The sequence below is a fragment of the Panthera tigris genome, chromosome B3, assembly GCF_018350195.1.
Source record: "Panthera tigris isolate Pti1 chromosome B3, P.tigris_Pti1_mat1.1, whole genome shotgun sequence".
NCBI lineage: Eukaryota > Metazoa > Chordata > Mammalia > Carnivora > Felidae > Panthera > Panthera tigris.
In genome coordinates this window covers 131,090,115-131,102,518 of record NC_056665.1, presented here as the reverse complement: position 1 = coordinate 131,102,518, position 12,404 = coordinate 131,090,115, and the positions used below count along the sequence as shown (strand labels likewise).

At 43.8% G+C, this 12,404-nt stretch overlaps 1 protein-coding gene across 1 annotated transcript in view; it reads left to right on the top strand.

Annotated features, from left to right (window-relative positions):
- KCNK10 (potassium two pore domain channel subfamily K member 10) overlaps positions 1-12,404 on the top strand; it is a 123,042-nt gene that overhangs the window by 65,820 nt on the left and 44,818 nt on the right. Inside the window, exon 3 of the mRNA XM_042990284.1 lies at positions 7,889-8,006. Coding sequence (XP_042846218.1) covers positions 7,889-8,006 — 118 coding nt within the window. The remainder of the gene's footprint in view (positions 1-7,888; positions 8,007-12,404) is intronic.

Here is a 12,404-nt window from a genome sequence, read left to right as displayed (position 1 = left end):
TGCAGAGAGAATGGGGCATATGTCAAACATTCTCTGCCGGACCAGGGTGACTTTTGAGTATCACTTGGAAAATTGGTTACTGAGTCTGTACAGGATGAGTCCAAACTGGGATGAAAGGGTGACAGTTGGTCAGGAAGCTTATTGATCTTATTGGAGCATGGATGATACTCTACTTCCTCATGAGCTTGTTGCTTTCCTCATGGTTTAAAATTTCTCTTATTTCATCCTCCCATGTAGTCAGAGAGAGAGAGAGAGAGAGAGAGAGAGAGAGAGAGAGAGAGAGAAAATTGATTCTACATTGTAAGGCACAATTTGGAAGGTAAAAGAGACCCCCAAATATGGCTTGATCCCACGTGACAATATATAGATAGATTAGTCACTAGTGTATAGCCAGATGCTAATGAATTGAGTTTTAGAACATTACCCCACCAAAGAATTAAGTAGTGGTAGCAAGAAAGTTACTTATCTAAGACCATAGGCTCTGGGTATATGGTCCAGTTAATTCAGATTTGCTCTTTTATTCTCTAAACAGATTCTCTACTGTTCTCTCCGTTCTGCAGGTGGCCTTCACTTTAGATTTATAACCAGGCTGTAAAGTGTTGATGAAAGCTTGCTGTCGGGGACCCGAGGAAGGGCTAATATTTGCACGTAACTTGATACTTAGGATGGCAGGAAAATAAACATCGTCGTAATATTCACCAAGGCGCAGAAGGTGCCTCTCTCTTTTTCTCTTTATGGTCTGGACATAATAAGTTTTTGTGGGCATTTCTTTGTGGGAGATGCTGAGGTAGTATGGCTGTAGGATGGCCAGCACAGGCAGAGGGCCACGTTGACCATCCGCCAGGTGGGAGGGGAAGGCACAGGCATATCAGTCCCCTCTCCCTTCTCCCTCTACCTTTCATAGATGCTTGAGGGGTCCCAGCCTGGGTGGGATCCAGCCTGCTGTCTGCAAGGCAGGGAGCTGGGCCAAGAGGGTCCAGGATGGGGAGAAAGAAGAACACCGAGGATGGAGAGAATCTTCCTTTCCGGCATTTAGGAAGCAATTCTGTTGGCAATTCTTAAAAAAAAAAAAAAAAAAAAAAAAAAAAAAGTTTTTTAATGTTTATTTAGTTTTGAGAGAAAAGGGGAGGAGCAGAGAGAGGGAAACACAGAATCTGTAGCAGGCTCCAGTCTCTGCTCTGTCAGCACAGAGCCCAACGCGGGGCTCAAACTCGTGAACCATGAGATCACGACCTGAGGCAAAGTCAGACGCTTAACCAACTGAGCCACCCAGGTGCCCCTCCCATTGACAATTCTAATAGCAGCCACTGGCTCGCTTTGCCGTGCCCTTGATGTGGGACCATGGTCGAGGTACTTCCCTCTTCTAAATCTCATGTGTCCCACATGAAGATAGTGATGCCTGTCTCACAGGATCATCATGAGGGTTAACTGAGTCACTCTGTGCACTAGTAAGTGCTCAGAAAGCATTCCTGCTATCATTAGTATTATTATATATGAAATGACAAGGCACACTTCTCCAAGTTTTCATACATTAAAAAAAAATCCTCTTTCCATAATTTGACTATTGTTGAAAGCACTGCTGTAAACATTGGGGTACATGTGCCCCTATGAATCAGCACTCCTGTATCCTTTGGATAAATTCCTAGTAGTGTAATTTCTGGATCATAGGGTAGTTCTATTTTTTAATTTTTTGAGGAACCTCCACACTGTTTTCCAGAACGGCTGCACCAGCTTGCATTCCCACCAATGGTGCGATAGGGTTCCCATTTCTCCACATCTTCTCCAGAATCTGTTGTTTCCTGAGTTATTAATTATAGCTACTCTGACTGATGTGAGGTGGTATCTCAGGGTGGTTTTGATTTGTATTTCCCGGATGATGAGTGATGTTGAGCATCTTTTCATGTGTCTGTTGGCCATCTGGATGTCTTCTTTGGAAAAGTGTGTATTCATGTCTTCTGCCCATTTCTTCACTGGATTATTTGTTTTACGGGTGTTGAGTTTGGTAAGTTCTTTATAGATTTTGGATACTAACTCTTTATCCAATATTTGAGTTTGGTAAGTTCTTTATAGATTTTGGATACTAACTCTTTATCCAATATGTCATTTGCAAATATCTTTTCCCATTCTGTCAGTTGCCTTTAGTTTTGTTGATTGTTTCCTTTGCTGTGCAGATGCTTTTTATCTTGATGAGGTTCCAATAGTTCATTTTGGAGACATGTCGAGCAAGAAATTGCTGCGGCTGAGGTCAAAGAGGTCATTGCCTGTTTTCTCTGCTAGGGTTTTGATGGTTTCCTGTCTCACATTTAGGTCTTTCATCCATTTTGAGTTTATTTTTGTGTATGGTGTAAGAAAGTGGTCTAATTTCATTCTTCTGCCTGTTGCTGTCCAGTTCTCCCAGCACTATTTGCTAAAGAGACTCTTTTTTCCATTGGATGCTCTTTCCTGCTTTGTCAAAGATTTGTCATAGCCAAATTATGGAAGGAGCCTAAATGTCCATCAACTGATGAGTGGATAAAGAAGATGTGGTTTATGTATACAATGGGATACTACTTGGCAATGAGAAAGAATGAAATCCTGCCATTTGCAGCAAGGTGGATGGAACTGGAAGGTAATATGTTAAGTGAAATAAGTCAGTCAGAGAAAGACAGATATCATACGTTTTCACTCATATGTGGAACTTGAGAAACTTAACAGAAGACCATGGGGGAAGGGACGGGAAAAAAATAGTTACAAACAGAGAGGGAGGGAGGCAAACCATAAGAGACTCTTAAATACAGAGAACAAACTGAGGGTTGATGAGGGAGGGTTGTGGGGGAGAGGGGGAAATGGGTGATGGGCATTGAGGAGGGCACTTGTTGGGATGAGCACTGGGTGTTGTATGTAAGCAATGAATCATGGGAATCTACCCCCAAAACCAAGAGCACCCTGTATATATACACTGTATGTTAGCCAACTTGACAATGAATTATATTAAAAAAGAAAATCCTGACAGGGAAAGGCCCCTCACTTGATAGACGAGGAAACTGAGGCTCAGAGAAGCTGAGTAATGTGTAGAGGCTGAACGTTTGTCACTCGATGCACAGATTTGCTCTGTTGTGAGAGTAATAGGCCGATGGTGGTCGTACTGTCCACCTGGGTACTGAAGCAAAGGCTTCTTGGAATCTGCCATAGAAGTGCCTTGCTGGGGGGCCGCTCCAGATCTCCTCTCCGGTACCCTCCCACTGTTTGAAATATTGTGATGTGGCCTTGCCCTTGGATGTAAGACTGCCCCTTTCCTCGCACTAGCATATTCACTTCTGCTGCTGGGAAATATTTATATGAGAATTGCTTCTGAAGCAGGAGAAATAAAAAGCAGCTGTGGTGAACAAATTAATACCACGCTTCCATTTCCTACCTGAGGCCCTTCCGCCGCAGCTGCGCAAGAACGTGGAGAGATGGGGCTGCCCTCTTGTTGGGGTTTTGAATCATTAGGGGCAATTTTGAGTCGTAATGAATGCGTTCTGCCAATTGCCTTTCTCTGCCTCACAGGGTTTGTGGCTTTCCTTCTGTCCATTAATGGCTGAAAGTGTGCTCCCTTGTAATATATTTATGGAGTCACTTTTCTTGCCCACCCCCTCATCCTGCCACAGCCTCTAGCTAACTATCTACTTCATAGATCCCTTTGCTGACCATGCCCTCCTGGGACTAAGAATGTTGTAGACACAGAACCATCTTTGGGTTCTCAGACGAGGCCCTTTCCTTTTGTCCACGTGGTATAAGCTATTAGTAAAGTGACCATACGTCCCGCACTCGGTCTGTCTTTTGGTCCCACCATGATTATTAACAGAGCCCCTCTCTACTCGGCAAGTGTCCTGGGTTGGACTTAAGTCAGATGGTCGCTCTGGCTGTTAGCGTCTGTGCATATGGCACCCGTTGGCTGTATTCTTCAGCCAGAGTCTCAGACCGGCTGAGTCATGATTGCTCCGCCTTTGTTGGTTTTTCTTTTCGGTGCCACATAAGGAAACAGAAACAGATTATCTCACCGAGTACACAGATCATAGGAGAAAAGCCACAGACAGTTAGTGGTCTCCTGTGGGTCATCATTCATTCTGCTGTAGTGCTAACACCTGTGATGGTATCTTGCACCTTCCAGAACAGTGATTTGTGCAGCCCAGCATTGCCTTATGGGTTACAGCCCCGGGGAAAGCTGGTGGGGGTACTTGCTGGGGGGGGCCTCCAAGGGCCATCTTTACCTCCTCCCTTCATATCAACCTCAGACCCCCCGCCTCCCTTTCAGAGTGGCTGTGGTTTCTCTGTTATACCTTTCAGGTGGTCCTAATGCATGGGGGGCGGGGGTTAGGGGGGGGTGGGAGGATGGGGGAGAGACAGACCCTTATTTATTTGTTCTCCAGGTTTATTGAGATATGATTGACCCATAACGTGTAAGTTTAAGGTGTATAATATATTGGTTTCATACATTTGTATGTTGCAAAATGATTACTACTGTGGAATTAGATTACACCTTCATCGTGTCACATAATTAGCATTTCTTTTTTTTGTGGTAATAGTACCTAAGATCTGCTCTCTTAGCAACTTTTAGGCATGTAATGCATTGTCACTAGCTGTGATCGCCACGCTGTGCATTAGATCCCCAGAATTTACTCATCTTGTTACTGAAAGTTTGTACTCTTTGGCCAACATCTCCCCATTCTCCCCCCCGCAGCCCCTGGCAACCACGATTCTACTTTTTAAGATCTTGCTTCCATGCAAGTTAGCTTCTCACCTTCTTCTTCTCTTTTAAAATCATCACTATATTTATTTTTGTTGGGTTACTTTCTTAGGTTTGTCTGCCTTTACAGAAGAAGTAAGTTGCATGGGCCTGAATTTATTACTTTAGTTTGTTCATTTATTATTGATTTGAGCATTCACTCCTGAGTCGTTTGCTGGGTAGTTGGGTGGGTGCTGGAGATTCCAACTTAGAGGCTAAGAAGGAAATTCAAGGAGGAGTGGAATTAAATTTTAAAGTAATGCTCTCTTTTTTTTTTTTTGATCCTCATAAGACCTCTCTGAACTTGATAGTGGTTGAACTTGTAAGTGAACACATGATGTGCATCGGGTCTGAGATTATGGCCTAACATGATGCTACTCTTGGTGACACGCCTCTACCCTGTACCTGATCTTTTAAGTGAAACAGTACACAGCTCATATGCATGATTTCTTTATCTCTGTGTCCAGACTTTTCTAATGGCCTGACTTAGCTTCACTTCTGCAGCCTGAACGCAGAGAAAAACGCAATGTGAAAACAAGCACATTTAATTTTAAAACGTTTCACTTGGGTTCAAACAGTTAAGATCATTAGAAAATACTTTAAAAATGAATAAAGTTAGAACTCTGCCCTCCATCAGAAACATTCTTGTTGAGTTAAAAATGATGCTATCGCTTCGAGTGACAGCAGTCTGTTTATACTGGGTTTTCTCTGTGTGCGGGGTGTGAGTTTGCCAATGCATTTTAATTCTGGTGCTTTGCTGGAGTCTCTCTGATTCACCAGATCTGGATGGGATAATCCAATCTTATTGCTGGCATTGGGGATTGTCCAAAGCCTCACCAAGGGCTTGGGGACTTGTTGGAGAACTTCTTTTTCTCCTTGCTCTGGTTCTAAGTCTTGTTCGGGCCCCACTGTGCCTTGTATTTAATCTCCTCAAAACCACTTCAAGGTATTTGCTTGTGTTGCCCACTTCAGTATAGATTTGGGAAAACGAGGGAGGGATTTACATGACATATATAAACAGAGTTAACGTTTGATACTGGATGGACCTGCTCTTGAGTGGCCCTGGCTTTGCTGTGGCTGAGCCCTGAACTCCCAACATCAACTGACACTCCTTTCTCACCTTTTCTTTCTTGTCTTCCGGCTTTTTCAGGGCTTGCACCCTCTTTGTTCTGTCCTTTCCCTCTCAGGGTATAAAGTCAACCCGTCCCCATGTTTATTTATTTTTTAATTTTATTTTAAATTCAGAGCAGTTAAGATCTCACTGGTGCCAACAGCCAAATGCAGTTTGGTGCCTGCATTTGTGTATTTAAGGATATAGTCTAATTAGAAATGATCCGTTGAGAGGTCCTTCTGCCTGAATTCTTGGGCAGTGGCCGTCTTCAGCCTCGTTTATGTCTTGGAGGTGAGCCCGGAGGTGAGCCTGGAGGTGGGGATAGGACTGCCATCTATAGAGGAAAAGGCCAAGTCCCGATTTGAATTCTGGCCTCACTTCCCGGCTGTGTGGCCTAGGACAAGTTACTTACCTTCCCTGAGCCTGGTTCCCTGTCTCTAATGTGGGGATAATGTTACTTTCTTGCACGTTGTAGAAAGGGTAAAACTGGATAACATCCAAGCAGCAGAAAGGATAAAGTGGAAAAACACTTCTGAAGCACCTGGCTGAAGGCACAAACTCAACAAATGTTCGTTTCCTTCGCTCTCAACCGACAAATGCTTTCCTTGAGGGCTACATATGTAAACATTAAATATTTATCAATTGCATAATTCAAAAAAAAAATGAGACTTGAAAAGGAATCTTACTCTGGATGTTTTGATGAAACAAATAATCATCCCCACTTGTCTTTGCGGCGAATCTGTACTTTTATACGCAGCTTATGACATTTGTGTACATTTCTCGGCACAGTGAGACTTGATTGAACCCCGGCTGAAGGCTCCACCTCCTTACCACAGCTCACCTGTTTGAAGGTTCTTCCCACACTCTCCCCTGGCCTGAAAGGGATTGGCAGAGGCCAGCTCAGGAGGGACCGCTGGGGTATTTTCCACCCTATTCTACACATGCCGAGTCTCAGCGGGGGAGTGTGTGACCCAAAGCCAATGAAATATACGTGGCGCAGAAGTCTGAGCCTGGGAAGTGATTATCTGTGGGGGGCTCTGGTACATGGATGGAGCCTTCTGGAAGAAGTCGGATCTGGATTGGACTCTGCAGGATAGACACAACTGGGGGAGGGCATAAGCAAGGGCCCAGAGGTAGAAGGGAATGACTCATGGAGTGTCCTGCCTCAGGTTGGAGGCTTTTCTAGTAGTGTGAGTTGAGGTTAGATCTTCGATGTGGCCAATGTATTGTGAATTTAAGGTGTGTGGCATTCCAGATCCTGTGCCCAGCGAGGAGGAGTCACTGTCATTTATTTACAATAGGAGCTGTGTGTGTGTGTGTGTGTGTGTGTGTGGCAGGGTGGGGTAGAGGAATTGTCCAATGACAGGTGGGAAATTGGCTGCTGTTTCTTACCCCCTGACTCGGTGCTGGGCACTGGGCTGAGTGTATTATATGAGCCATCTCATTCAATCCTCACAACTCTGTAGAGACAGGTATTATTATCCCCAGTTTGCAAATGAGGACATTTGGATTTACAAAGGTTAAAATAACTTGTGCACGGTTCTGAAGTTAAGAGTGGGTAGAGCCATGGCGGTCTGACTTGGAGCCCAAGCTCTGACCTCCTGCCATCCTGAAGCCAGCTCAGTGTAAAACGTTGTAACGAAACAGAAACGGGAAGAGTGAACAGCAACTAAAAATTCTGCCTTCCAGGAATGACATTTTGGGTGACAATCCTTCTAGACATCTTTCTATGTGTATGCAATAGACATGTATGCATTTTGCATAATCCGTGCCTAGATTGTCTAAATCCTGTGCCTGCCAATTTTACATAAATGGCAGCATACTCTATCTTTTTTCCCCACCTAACATTAATTTTCCAATTTTAATAAGTGGGTTTTTAGTATTTCATGTTATGTCTGCACCCGCATTCACGTGACCGTCCCCTTTAGATCACTGCAATTTTTTGAGCAGGGAAAGAATTTGAGAGCTTTGGGGTTTTTTTTTTTTTAACCTTTTTAACTGAATCTCGTGCTTTCTTGCTTTCTTTGCAGCATGCCCTTGACGCTGATAATGCAGGAGTAAGTCCAATAGGAAACTCTTCCAACAACAGCAGTCACTGGGACCTTGGAAGTGCCTTTTTCTTTGCTGGAACTGTCATCACCACCATAGGTATTCATTCCTTTGCTAATACCTTTTTTTGTGGGGGCCCCGAGAAACGGCACTTAGTCAACATTTGGTCCTAGAACGCTGGCAGCTTGAGGTTCAAAGGAGGCTTATGAAACATTGCTGGATAAATGCAGTAGTTGTAGGGGCTTTCAATAAAAGGCAAAGCAGACTAAGGAATTTCATTTTTCAAAACGAGAGGCTAGGGAGCCTTTAGTTTGAAAGGACCTGATGAAACGATCAGAATAGAAAATCAAAATATGGATTGGACAGTTGAGCTCAAATTCCTTTTCAAAAATTGTACTTTTTTTTACTACTAGGGTTGTTAACGAAAGAATCCAAAAGTTCTACGAAGTTTGTTAATGAAGCACAACCGTTTCTGCCCCTCTGCCTTTCCTCACCTCCCCTGGGGCAACTGCTCTCCTCTCTTTTGATTATTTCAACATTCATTTCCCTGTCTTTAAATATTATACTTGTATTGCCACTTCCAGAAGTTTCAGTTTTAGAGATTATTTCTTGACTTCCAGTTGTGAAAGGTGAGGAATCAGAGTGGTCCCCCCATCCATGGTTTTTTTTTTGTCTATGGTTTCATTTACTCTCGGTCCACTGTGGTCCAGAAGCAGACAGTCTTCCTTCTGATTCATCATCAGAAGGTCAGTGGTGGACTCGTGCTACATCACAATGCCTGCATCATTCACCTCACTTTATCTCATCACGTCGGCATTTTATCATCTTACATCATCGCAGGAAGGGGAAGGGTGAGTGCAGAACAGTGAGATATTTTGAGAGACCATTCACATAACTTTTATGACAGTGTATGGTTATCATCGTTCTATTTCATCATCAGTTGTCTCTTACTGTGCCTACTGTATAATTAAACTTTATTATAGGTATGCATGGATAGGAAGAAACATAGTCTGTATAGGGTTTGGTACTGTCTGTGGTTTCAGGCACCACTGGGGTCTTGGAACATATTCCCTGTGATTCTCTTTCTTCCCCTCTGCCCTTCTGTACAGGGCTCTCTTCCCACCCCCCCTATCTTCCCAATATGGTTTAATTCGATCAACAATGAAGGTTTGCCTTATTTTGACCAGGTAAATGCCCTTTATAACTGATCCTATGGTGATCTGTGATCACCTCTTCCCTGCACCGGTTTTTGTCTTATATTTGCGTGTGTCTTTTTTCTGATTCTTGGGGAGTTTTAGATTTTTGTGTTAGGGGTTAACTTTATAATTACAGTCATATATAATAAACTCTGTATTCGCTTTTTTAAGCAGTATTTGCTAGTTCTCTATCACAGGTGAAGACATCTCTTCTCTCACACAATTTTAGTCGATCCCATCCATGTAATGCTTACTTTTAAATTATTAAATATGCTTATGCTTCTATTTGATGATTTGCCCACATCGAATGATAACTCTTGGCTCTCAGCTGTGACGTAGAATGCAGTCAGTGAACTTACTCAGCGTCTCTACTTCTTTCGCACTTGGGCTGTTGGGTGTTACTCACTGGATCATTCTATAACGTCAGGGTCTGTGATTTACATTGTGTTCTGTTACCTGATACTCACATGTGTTTTAGTCCTGGTCCCACAGTTATATATTGTCAATGTTCAGCCCTCGTTCTTCTGCTGTGGCTTTTCTCATCACCACTTACTTGGCTCAAAGTCATCTTCAAGTAGTTGCCTTATGAAGGGCTCATAGGAGGGGCACCTGGGTGGCTCAGTTGGTTAAGCATCAGCCTTCGGCTCAGGTCATGATCCCACAGTTTGTGAGTTCAAGCCCCATGTCGGACTCTGTGCTGGCAGCTCAGACCCTGGAGCCTGCTTCGGATTCTGTGTCTTCCTCTCTCTCTGCCCACCCCCCTGCTTGCACCCACTCTCACTCTCTCTCTCTCTCTCTCTCTCTCTCTCTCTCTCTCTCTCAGCTTTGCTCAAAATGTAGCCTTACCCTCGAGGGGCAGTGTGTCTGGAAATGAAATCTGTGACTCACATTTTATTTTTTTGAGGGTCTTCTGGGTGATAATCCACTCTTCCCTGACGTCTGTGCTGCTGGGGAGAAACCTGATGCCAGCCCAATTTTTCCCCCTTTTAGAAGGGATTTTACTTTGTTGCTTGGCTACACAAAGGGCCGTTTCTCTTTCATCTGATAATACAAGTAGGTTTTGTCCCTTTTATTTCAGGAAAGTGTTCTCTGATTGTCATCTTTACACGTGTCCTCTGCCATGTGGTTTTGGTCCTGTCCTTTGGGAATTCTGACTATACATATATTGTCATTACTTTGCCTGTCTTCTGTGTCTATCATTTTCCACCTATTCCTTTTTTAAAAATTTTAAAAATGTTTTTATTTATTTTTGAGAGAGAGAGAGCGCGCGCATGCAAACAGGGGAGGGGCAGAGAGAGGGAGACCCAGAATGCGAAGCAGCCTCCAAGGCTCTGAGCTGTCAAGCATAGAGCCTGATGCGGGGCTTGAACTCGTGAACCACAGGAGCATGACCTGAGCAGAAGTCAGACGCTCAACTGACTGAGCAACCCAGGCACACCCTCCCCCCCCCCCCCCCACCCCGGCCCCACCACTCCTTTTTAACTCGGAAAATGTGGTTTCCATTTTGTTCCTGTTATCTTCTCTCTTCCTTTCCTGTTTTTTCACAGTGCCTTTTTTGCCATGTGCTCCTTCCAATTTTATTTTCATTTTTGTGATCATTAGGGGATATTTTTTCCTTTCGTATTTCTTTCCGGAATGCCATTAGCTCACATTCCATCTTCCCTTGTTATCTCACTGTTTCTTTCCTGATTTCCGGCTCTTCTGCTTTGTGGTTTTTCTGCGATGGTTATTGGAGGTGATTGCTTCACAGGTGGTCACACGTTTTGTCTGGTTGAGGCAGCGTTTTTTGACGGAGTGCCTTTCACCTGTTGGTAATATTATATATTATGTAAGTTCCATGCCCAGTGTGAAGCCCAATACAGGGCTTGAACTCACGACCCTGAGATCAAGAGTTGGATGCTTAGCCGACCGAGCCACCCAGGCAACCCTCTTGCCACAGTTTTAAAAAACAGAAGCTTTGTATTTATGCTGGACCGGTTTCCTTTCGAAATACTTGATGCCAAAAACAGATGATATTCCCGATCCAGCTATCTGCTGAAAGATTCTGTGCGTCCGGAGAAGGAAAGCCAGGAGAGGTAGGATAACCTTCTAGGTAGCACATCTTTGTCCTCTTTTCTGCTGCCACAGAGAGAGAGGGTTTCCTGCAAGTGTGACCCATCTATGTGATTTTCTGTATAGTCCTGCCTCTTCGGTTTTTTCTGAACCAGATCAAGTTCAAGGGGGCTTCTGCTGCGCTCTCTCTTCACCCTGTTTTCTACACTTGGTACGAACAAAGATAGTTCTTTTGAAGTTCAGAATGAGAGTCTCACCGTCATAATTGGATTTTTGCTGGCACTTCCTGGGATTTTCTACTGATGGGCCTTTTCTTCCTTCTCTGTGCTTCTTCTCTTTATTGTTTCCCATATGGTGTCAGTCCAACCCTTTTGGTAACCCTTACACACATGGGGGAAGCTATAAATAATATTGCTCTCCCAGCTCTGCTGAAAGTGAGAGTTTTCTGCCCCTCTACAAAAGTTTAGTCACATTGCAATAAAAATTCTCATTCAGAAGAATGGGAGACACATAGCATCGAGAGGCCCCTCAGACCTGGAGGTGGAAGGATCGTCATTAACTCCTTTTATGCTCTCTGGGAGGACCTCCCTTGTCTGTTGCTCTCTGAGGCCCAGCTATGCCTTCCCTCTCCTTACCCTTCACGACCATCTCTCAAGTGGGTGTTGGATAGTGTGCCCTCCTTGGGCACTTTGATGACCGACTTCCTATTAGTGCAAGTTTCCGAGGTTGAGGACTGTTTTAGAGGCATAGGCTTCTATGTTTTTAGAAGTTATTGTTTTTAGATCTAGCCTTTAGGACCTGTATTATTTCTACATTGGTGCGTTCAAGAAAGTTACATGCAGTAAGAAAATTTGGGATGAGAGAGAATTGGCATTTCTTTTCAGAAAGTCCTTTAATCTAATTATATGACATACCATGTTCACATTTGCAAATATACAAACATAGTAAAATCAGCTCTGACACATGTTGGAGGTGTGCATCACACTATAGTGGGATTGGGTCCTAGAAGCCTTTTGACACTCCAGGCAAGACTGGATCATTTAGTCCACAACTCACAGCTCCCCACAGAGGAGGTGGCACCGTTTGATATAAGGGCAAAAAGTGCTATAAAACTCAACGGCACCCGAGAGCATCCCTGCAGTAGATCAGAGAAGACCAGTGTCAGGTTAAATTGTGTCACCAGTCTGGTCAGTAAGAGGGAGAAATGTGTCATGCATTTTTGGAGGATTTATAGTAAAATGACTAAAAT